This window comes from Peromyscus leucopus, chromosome 17, assembly GCF_004664715.2.
Source record: "Peromyscus leucopus breed LL Stock chromosome 17, UCI_PerLeu_2.1, whole genome shotgun sequence".
Classification (NCBI taxonomy): Eukaryota; Metazoa; Chordata; class Mammalia; order Rodentia; family Cricetidae; genus Peromyscus; species Peromyscus leucopus.
Genome location: NC_051077.1, coordinates 43,659,471 through 43,669,382, shown reverse-complemented (window position 1 = coordinate 43,669,382; position 9,912 = coordinate 43,659,471). Strand labels below are relative to the sequence as shown.

At 42.3% G+C, this 9,912-nt stretch overlaps 1 protein-coding gene across 4 annotated transcripts in view; it reads right to left on the bottom strand.

The window, feature by feature from the left end:
• Nucleotides 1–964: 964 nt before the first annotated feature.
• Mfap3l (microfibril associated protein 3 like) overlaps nt 965–9,912 on the bottom strand; it is a 43,077-nt gene continuing 34,129 nt past the window's right edge. For all 4 annotated transcript variants that reach the window (XM_028881057.2, XM_028881058.2, XM_037211751.1 and 1 more), the window contains exon 3: nt 965–6,651. In XM_028881057.2, coding sequence (XP_028736890.1) covers nt 5,720–6,651 — 932 coding nt within the window. In that variant the 3' untranslated portion in view covers nt 965–5,719. The remainder of the gene's footprint in view (nt 6,652–9,912) is intronic.

Genomic DNA, 9,912 nt, shown 5'->3' with positions numbered 1-9,912 from the left:
GTTTTATAATGGAAGGCCCAAGTCATACTTCCCATTCAAAGGACCACCCGGAGACAAGCATTTAAGATTTTTTGACTCAGCACCTAAAACCTATCCACAGCTGAATGTTCTGCTTCCTGGGGTAAAGAGTTCTCCCTGTTGTAATTCCAAGAAGAGCAGAACTACCTGTCAGTGATGCCACAGGGAAGAACCTCACACTTGCCTTCCAAGTCTACAACTATATGCTTCCCAGAGAATCTCTCCCACACACTGCACGTGACCTATCCATTTGAAGACCACAGCATTCCAGAACCTGGAAAAAAATATTTTTGGTGCGGGTTTGGGTCTTTAAGATACAAATTAAAAAAAAAAAAGATACAAATCAGCTTAAATTTACCCGGACAAACATTCTTTCCTGTTACGATGCAGCTGACCATCTGCCCCTTAACACCAATATAAATCTAACGTTTTTGTTGTTCAAGCAATAATTTTTTTTTAGTCTCCTTTCTTACTCACCCTACATCTCCTCTAAAAGGATTTGAGTTTCTGCAGGTTACTCGATCACTGCAGGTTACTCGATCACTGAAGAGCCTACTCAGTGTGTCTCTGGAGTCAGCCCGGGTCTCCAGTCGTCCAGGTGACTAGAAGAATTTCTACTATCATGCATTCTTCCTTGCAATGTGTGAGTTTCTTAGTCCAAAATTCATTTCAGAAGGATCTGCTGCTTGATGCTATGGCTAAAACTGAAACAGTCTAGATAAACTGCTTTATAAAGTTTGTCAAGGTAGCGCTAAGAGCTCTGAACTAGGATCAAAATGACTTTTCCACCTTTCCCAAGAAACGCTGCAGATACAAAAAAAAAAAAAAAAAGTGGGGAAATGATTTTGGGCACAGATGAAATGGGCACAGATTTTATATCACTTGCAAGGAGTCAATCAAGCCACAATTACGTTCCCTTTAGATGAAACATGACACATGAACCACACACCTGTGTAAACCCTTTATTGAAGCAACAATCAGACTACAGGATGGATCACACATCATGTTTTCTTTTTACTACAGTGATATCAACGTATACCTTAGTCATTTGTTTATAGCTTTAAATTATTTCGTATTTCTTCCTGACACATTTTCCATCTCATTTCTGGTCTCACAAAGGATGTTCAGAACAAGTGGAGCACAGTAAACCAAACACAGATGCAAACATATTCTCTGAAACGAACTCATTGTTCATGGTTCTGTAATATTAGAAAGATACATCTTGAGGCTTTTACAATTAGTTAAATAATAAAATTAATTGATTCCATAATGTTCTTAGAATGACTTCCTTTCTACTTTTATTCTATCTATCTTTAATGATTGAAGCGTTCTCAGCGTTAGCCCCTTTACATTTATATTTGAGAAAAAAAAGTCATTTGAAGAGCATCCTTCTCACATGAGATTTTCTTGTATAATAGTCAAATACCTAGCCTTTTGGAAAATATAAGTAATTCTGTTCTATTTGATGATTTTTACCAATAAATGATTTGTTTTGTCAAAACCTGTTAATTTCTGAAGAAATCATAAAGAGGTCATTAAGAAAATGAACTTTGTTAATGGTTTGAAGGCTTTAACGGTGAAATGTAAAATCGATATCTTAAGTTAACAGATGTTCAAAGCTAGGTGTGTGAATATATAATGAAGTTTGGTTGATAGTTAAAGAGTTTCAGTAAGTGTTTAAGGAGTAACAATAGAAATGGGGATTACTTGGGGGGAGGGGTAGTGAGAGGATACGTGAAGACGTGAAGGATAGCAGTCAAATGTGCTGAAAAAATAGTGTATGAAATAGACTTTAATGCTCCATTTCTTACCAAATGAAAACACGGACATACCCAGTTAAGCTAACCATTGGGACTGCCATTCAAAGGCTCTAACACAGAATAAACATCCTCCTTCAAACCATGAAAGAAAAGATAATTGACTTGTTTTTCTAAAACATTTCTTCCAGTGCCAGATGGGTGTCCCCATAGTCCCCAAGAGCGGCCGCACTACGTATCCACTGTGCCTATTCAAAACATGCAAGCATTCTTCATGCTCTACACTTTGTGTGCAACAGAGCTAAGGAGATGCTCCGTCACCAGTGAATGACAACCCAGGCATGGGATTTAATGCATGTTCTCAGTCTGTTAATGTGGTTTACATATTCATAACTAGATTCATTCACGTTCCTTTCTCATCATCTCCCATTTGCCCTTCACAAGGATGTGTCCAGTTAAGGAAGAAACAAACAAGATAAAGAAGGAAAAGAGATTCCAAAAATCCATTGAGTGGGCTATCCGGCCTTTCAGTCTTCCCTGTGAAAAAGTAATGTTCTTGAGCACCCCAGACGTTCTGGCCGTAATGGCACAACACAACAATGCTTGGCATGGGAGAGAACATTCAGATATTTCTAGAGCAATTTATATACAGTATGTATCACATAGATCACATTTGGTTCCTAGAGATTTTAGTCAAGTATTAGCATTTCTTTTTGCCAACTGTGATGTACAAAAAAGATGAGAACAACAGATGTGCCCTAAGGATATGAAAATATAAATATATAAAACAAAACATTATAAATTACATAGATTTTTTTCCCATATAAAATTTTGGGTATTTTTCCTATTTAGAATAAATACCATCCAAGTTTATAGACCATCTAAGAGAATTAAATATGCATATGTATGTGAATCATTTTCAGAATTTCAAGAAAAAAATTGCTAGAGGTATGACTAAGATGACTTAGAAACTAGAAACTGTTTGATTTTTTTTTTTAAAGAATAACTATAGAAGACCCAAAGGACATACATAGGTTGGGATTAAGTGTTGAGCTTTTAAAAGTGCTCCAAATGAGTCCATTGTGCACAAGCATGTGTGCATCTGTGTTCAATGGAACTCCATGAATGAGTCTAAGAACCTGAATGGTTCCCTGTGTTGGGGAAAACTATCAGCTGAGTATTACGAGGTCTTCCACATTTCATATTCTAGTATGAGGCTGTTCTCATTTGGGAAAGTCCTGTGGAGGGGCAGCAAGAACACAGAATTTCTGGATGGACAAATTCCATATCAAACCAAGTTCCCTTTAAGGTTGGATACTGTTATACTGAGAACATTTGATACCTTAAAGAGGGAAGTTTGAAAATCATCCACTTGTTCTCTATCCCACTTCAGTCTAAAGAATCAAATCAATCTGCATACATTCTTTGGTCATATATTTTAGCTCTTGTTAAATCTGCCTACTTTAGTTTATTATCCTTAATCAGTGTCTGTATGGCATAGATACCTGGCCCTCCACTTTTCATGGAGAAGTCTGCACATGGGCTTGGATGGACTGAGAACTGAGTAGAACAGAGTTCACATATCATCACAGAAGATTCACTAGTCAGTCCCTGTTGTTACTCTGGGTATCTATGTCAAAAGTAAGCATTTGTCAATTCCATGACAGTCATGGAGCCTGTATATTCCAAGAGTTGGGACTAAAACTTTTCTTCAATGTGAATTTATAAAACCCCCATCCAGAGAGCCCCACAAGAAGTCCTGGCTCCTTATGGATGCAGGCTACAAGTTTCTTCAGGTGACCCATAAGACTTTTCAACTAGGTGCCGATAAGGAATTCCTCTTAAAGGGATATCGGTCAAACTCCAGATCCCGTCAGATTGCTTTGCACATGAATTGTCTATAACCCTGCCATGGCCATTTGTATAGTCAACCCTGCTACCCTCAGTTACAGATGTGCCCACAGTAAAGTACGTACCACACAAGCTGTTCCTATTGACTTAAGGGTTATTACAGTTTGAAAACTTTCCACAAGATTCTAAATGAGCTTCGAGGAGTCATCTAGGCTACTGACCATTACTTGCATATTCTATTCACACTCAAATGAAATGATCAAAGCCTCCGTAAGAAAGGATGTCCAAGGTCATTTCCTCTGATTAGGGGGTGATTACTAAACATCTGGGGTTGCTCTGACGACCCATGCGACCTCTGACGTCACAAGCCCGTCGTACTCATCACCTTTGAGATAGCCTTGACTCTGATACATTCTTTTAGGTTTCAGTTTCCTTGTTTGTGTCTGAAAATAAAATCACATCACTCATCATTCTTACCATTAAATATAAATTGTAGAAGTGGGACACATTATTTTTTGGAGGGGAAAAGTTCCAAAATTTGTTGAAGATTCTATGATCTCTTTCATTTGAGTAAGTAACAGGGCATCAAAATGGCACGGGAACCCAGAGATGAAAACAAAAATCTTTAAAATAATTGTGAAAAAAGTAAAAATAAATAAATAAAATAAAAAGTTTTACTATTGGGTTCTTTCTCTGAATATGATGCCATGGAAAAAGAGCAGCACTCAGAGCTCGTGCCAGCTTGCCCTCTCTTACAGAGAGGGGTTTTAAAACCAAGGCCCAGATTTGCTAAAAGCCTGGCAGCTGGTTGGTTATTGGCACAGTCGAGAATGAAATCTATGGATGGCTGGATTGTCTTGGTTCTCTAATATCAAGCTGCCTTACACACTGCATTTTGGCCAGAAAAAGAATCCAATCATTTTAGGATAAAATCCTCTATGTCATTATCGACGATCAACAAGTTAAGTATGCAGTCTGAAGGGGACCTGGTTATCCTCTTCACAGAGCGGCTAGGTGCTGCCCTAGATCTAGTGCTGAGCTGAGCAGCACCCTAAGGGCCTCGCAAGGCCTTCTGGGAAGCAGACGTGGTGTACCTACAGGAATTCACCAAATGCCTCTGTCTTTGGAAGCGATACATCTTCCAGGTAAAGAACCTGTCTTCATCTGGAGGGTGAGCGCACTTCCATGGAAACCATTTCCTTGAGTGCTGTGGGTATATCTAAGCATTTATAATCTTGCTCCTCACCTCAAGCTGTGCTCACCTACATGCTCTCCGAACTGGACAGGTAAACTTTTTTTTTTAATTTTTTTATTTGACTGTTAAAGTGCTATTTGGGGGCAAAGTTTTTCTCAGTTTCACAATAGCAGCTTCATTGGAAACAAAAAGTGTATGAACATAGGTGTGCGGGTTTTTGTTTTTTTTTTAAGAGAAAATCAGAAAAAAGGAAGAAGTGTAGTAACTACTTTGGAACATTGCAAATGCCATAGATATCAGCCGCGTCAGTGGCGTCAGTGACTGCCACCCAAGACTCTGAGGTAAACATACTAAGAAAAAATAAGGACAAAGGTGACACAGAAGGCTCCGTCAGAAAGAGCAATTAATATTAATATAATAACAACTACTCTACTATAAAAGAACCGTGAAGATGATTAAAACTGAGAAGAAAGTGCAACAAACCCATGTATGAGCATTTGCTACTGTAGCAGACTTATAATTTTCCAAAGAAAAGCAATGCAGTGTGCATTAGACAGGGCTCCTGAACTCAGAATGTCTTACAAGAGTGTACTCTTGGCCAAAAGGGCATCACCAATTAAGAGATTTGGCAGAGAACGGCCTCTACAATTCAGATCACATGGACAGACCTCTGCCCCATCTTATCAGTTCTGCACCCCAGCACTTCTCACGTCTTTTCCTACTGGGGTGAGTCTAGTCACATGAACTCCATGCAGGTGTCTTCCCTATCACGGGGCATCACTCCTACCTAAGGGATGAGAGTCTCCTGGTAAGGCTTAGCGGCAAGTGCATACTACATTTGTATTACAAGGAGCAGCCCCTGATTTTTCTTGATATGCATAGCTTTTCGGAGTTAAGATTAGACATGGCTTTCATAAATAATGCAGGTGTTTTTGTCACATGTCACTGCTGGCTCTGTCGTTTCCAGGTGTGCTGGTGGCAGGCCTCGCTCTGGTGCCTCTACAGGTGACGCCTCTTCGGACGTCAGCTCCGTGGTCGTTATGTCTGTCGAAGGCTCTCCAGTCTCTGGGGAGTGTTCCTCTGATGGTTCTGTCTCCTCTTCATCTCTGACCTCAAACTGCCCTCCCTCCTGGTCATCCACGTGATCCTTCTTGGACTGCGGGTGAACTGAAACCTTGATGGCAATCTGCTGGGGCTGTTCATGCAAGGACGAGGCGTCTGAGTCGGCGGTGGGGGAGTCACTTCGCTTCAGAGAGTTGGGGATTGTGTAGACCTCATCCCTATCTGCGGCTTCCTGGCCTTCTGGGGTATGCCTCACAAAATTCTGCCCCTGCTCCTCCAGGCCGACCACTTCCATGATCTCCTCCATGATCGTCCTGCAGTTCATGATGAGGGGAGGCAGGGGCACACTTCTGGCAAGCTCTTCGATGTACCGGGCAAACTCCATGGTTTTGAACTGGGTCACTTTGGCAAGCTCTAGAGTTTTGGCTGAGGTGATAATGGGGATGCGCTTGGCGATCTCAAAGGCCTTCTGCAGCTTCTCGGCCCCTTCTGTCCTAAAGAAGTCATTGATGGCTTTCTCAGTCTTCTTCAGGTGGCTGCTCATCATACACAGGCGGGTGATGTTGAGGATCATGACCACGGTGAAGGCCACGAGGCACACAACCATATAGTACACACCCATGTCTCCAGAGGTAAAGATGACTCGCAGGGTCACCGTGTTGTTGACGGTGCCATAGCCGTTCGACGCCACACACGTGTATTTACCTCTGTCTGAGAAGGACACCTTGGTGATGTTCAGGAGGCCGCCGTGCAACATTTGCCATTTTCCTGTCAGAAAGGAAGGAAGAGAATTCAACCGAGAGTGTATGATTTCCATGGCCACACAATCGTGTGCCCACTCACCCCCTCTGCCACACTGTAAGGAAGCACTAATATTGGCCTGATATTAAGGGCAATAAAGGCCCACTTGAGCAATCTTACCAAGGTTACCTGTTTAGAAGTAGTGTATGTAGCCAGTGCATGGGCTGGCACTTGAAATGGTGTATGCTTTTCCTTCCCCCTTCCTTCTTTTCGTGGTGAGAGGGTTCAAACACATGCTAGACAAGTGCTCTCCCAGCGAGCTGCATTCGAGGCACTAGTGTCCCACTGCCCCGTATCCCTCCCTCCCAACTTCATGCCCTCCTTCTCTAGGTCGTTATTAATAATCCCCTCCATCCAATCAGTGGTGTCTGTGTCCATGTGGGTGTGGGGGACATTCACTGGAACTTGGGCAGCCTACCAGAGGCAATGCCCCCAGAGGAGTGTGACTTCCTCAGTAGACAAGGTTATATTGTTAATTACACACTATAGTGTGGAATTCCAATTCCTGGTGGAAGATAAGACAAATAATCCAGAAAACTGCAGTGTTTTTAAGAAAGAGTTCCTTAAGGCACCCTGTGCTTTCGTAGCTTGCCTGTGAGCAGAACTCCACTGAATATACCTCATGGGAAGTAAGAGCTCCTAGAATGGAAAGCACTTTGGGTTCAACATAAAACCTGGAGAAAAATCAATTAAGTCATAATGGTTTGCTTGGGTGACCCACATTTAGGACTGATATTATCCTTCTATGTCTTCGGCTAATTAAACATAATTTATGTCACTAATTTTGAGAATTCACAGTGAAGTATCTATACTGTTTAGAGTTATAAGCTGAGAGCGAGGATTCGGAGGTCAAATATAAATTAATATCAACTAGCTTTAGCCTTGAAAATGAATGAGGCCCACCAGGATGATGATAAGCCTGGCAAGGCGAAGGCGCTTTGAACAATATGACCTTACACTAACTAGCCGGGAATGACGTTCTAAATCCAGTGGGATGGGATGAATTCCCAGCCTGCCTCCCGGCAGCTCTCAAGATTTCTGTAGGATATCAGGTTTGGTTTCCAAGCATCAGATCAGAGTCAAAAATGAAATCTTAATACCCACCTCATGTCGTCTCTCAGAGAGCAATGAGGTGCCAAGCTAAGTCTCTCGGGAGTTTTAAGGAATGGGCAGAGAGTTTTTCAGAAAAGCCATCTTGTCTTCTGAACCAACCAACCAGAGGGGCCTCCTGAGAGGTTGGATGAGTTAAGTGTCTGCGATCCGATCCGCCACATATCTGACTTGGCCTCTCCCCAACACAGTAGTGACTCATTTGCAATTAAAAGTCTGGTGAGGCTGAGACTAGCTCAAGTACTCCGATGGCCGAGAACTTGCCTCACATTCACAAGGCCTGAGTTCAAACCCCAGCACTGGTAAGTTCCAGAGCTCATACACGGTCCAGGTCTCAAAGGACTGCTGTATGAGGTGTGAGAAGACCTGGTGTCGTCTAAGCCAACGGACATGCCTACAGAGGCTATATTCGCCAATGTGGTACTTTCCTGGGGTTCCAGCACCTCCCTGTTGCCTCTTGCAGTGGCTGGGCGGGCAGGAGGCCTCCCCTTCGAAGCTGTCACATTTCTTTGCCTTCTGAAGAGAGATTCCTGGTGTCCTCAACTAACCCTCCTCTCTGACAATCCAGCCAGTGTACTTCCCCTAAGAGTAGAAAGCTCTGGCTTTAGAGTCTAGCGATGTCAGTTTCCAGTGACTGTGTGGGAACAGGCAAACCCAGCATGTGGCCTGCGAGAGTCTGTCTCTATTCGGAGGCAGTTCAGGCAAGCTTTCATTTCCTGAGCATGAATTTTAATCTTTCTGCCGCAGATGTAGCTGTATAGACAATGACTTGGGACCAGGGAAACGCTTTATCAGTTTATTTTCTTAGAACGGGCATGTTTCGTGTAGACGACAGCAGGCATGGGGTGGGGGAATACCCCCATTGATGGACAGTTTATTCTACCCAGAAGGTGCTGGGTTGCAGAACAGCCTGGGAAGGTGTTCTCCTACCTGCCTGCCTTCTGTTGGAAATAAGACGGGATGGAGGAGAGCAAGAGATGAGAAGGGTCAATTTAGTTATCTCCACACCACGGCCTTTCTCCACCCATTCCCGGGAGAAATGATTATCATCACAAAGCTGGAGCAGTATGCACTTGGGACAGGAGAAAGCAGGAGAACAGTAAATACCAACAGAAGCTTTCTCCCATGCTTGAACAGGAACCACTTGTATAGAAAAAGAAAACGCAAAAGCACACAGCAGCTACAAAGGATGGGTGTTTCCCTCTAGTGAGTATTTTTTGATGTCCTGAATTTGACCTTTATATTTTTTCCAGACATACTTTAAATCTTGTATTGACTCTCATTTATCTAATTTGAGGCCATAATTTCAGACATACAGATACTTAGAAAGTGACTTATTGTGTTGTTAGAAGGAGCATGGACTCAAACATGAGCCAGTTTGTTGATAACTGCAGTTCATTCTGGGAAACTGGTCTTCTAACACGTAGCTGATTACTTACAAATATGGTTCATAGCTCAGATCTATGATTCCTCAAACTGACATCTCTTCAATGCTTTCTCCAGCACAAAAGTCTCACTTACTTTTTTTTTACAAAAGCTTTTTATTCACGGGTAAGTTATACACCTGCATAAGTTTATATGCACAATGTATGTTGCCCAGCCCAAGGAAGCCAGAAAAGGGAGTCAGGACCATGGAACTGGAGTTACAGGTGGTTAAGAGCCATCCTGTGGGTACTGGGAACCAAACCTGGGTTGCAAGAGCAGTCAGTGCCCCTAACCACTGAGCCATCTCTCCAGGTCCTGTTTGCTTTTAAAGTTTGAAGCCCAAACACATATATGCGAAGTGGGTATTGTGATTTAACTGTAAGACAAAACAAATATAAATACATATCTTGTGATCCCCAGTTTTTTTTTAAACCATCATTGTAGTTAAATAACAGACTACCACCCTCTATCCGAAATTTCCTAGTCCATCCTAGGAGGACACGGCACACCAATTTAGTCCTTGAAACCAACAACATGTTTGCTTTATGGACTCAGCTGATATCAGTGGCACTCAGGGTCCTGCCCGTGTATCCTACAGTAAAGTGAATACATGCTCTAGATTAACATTCTGTCACCAGATCACAGAGCGAGTCCAAATAGTGGAAGCCTGTAAACGCACACACATCCACATGC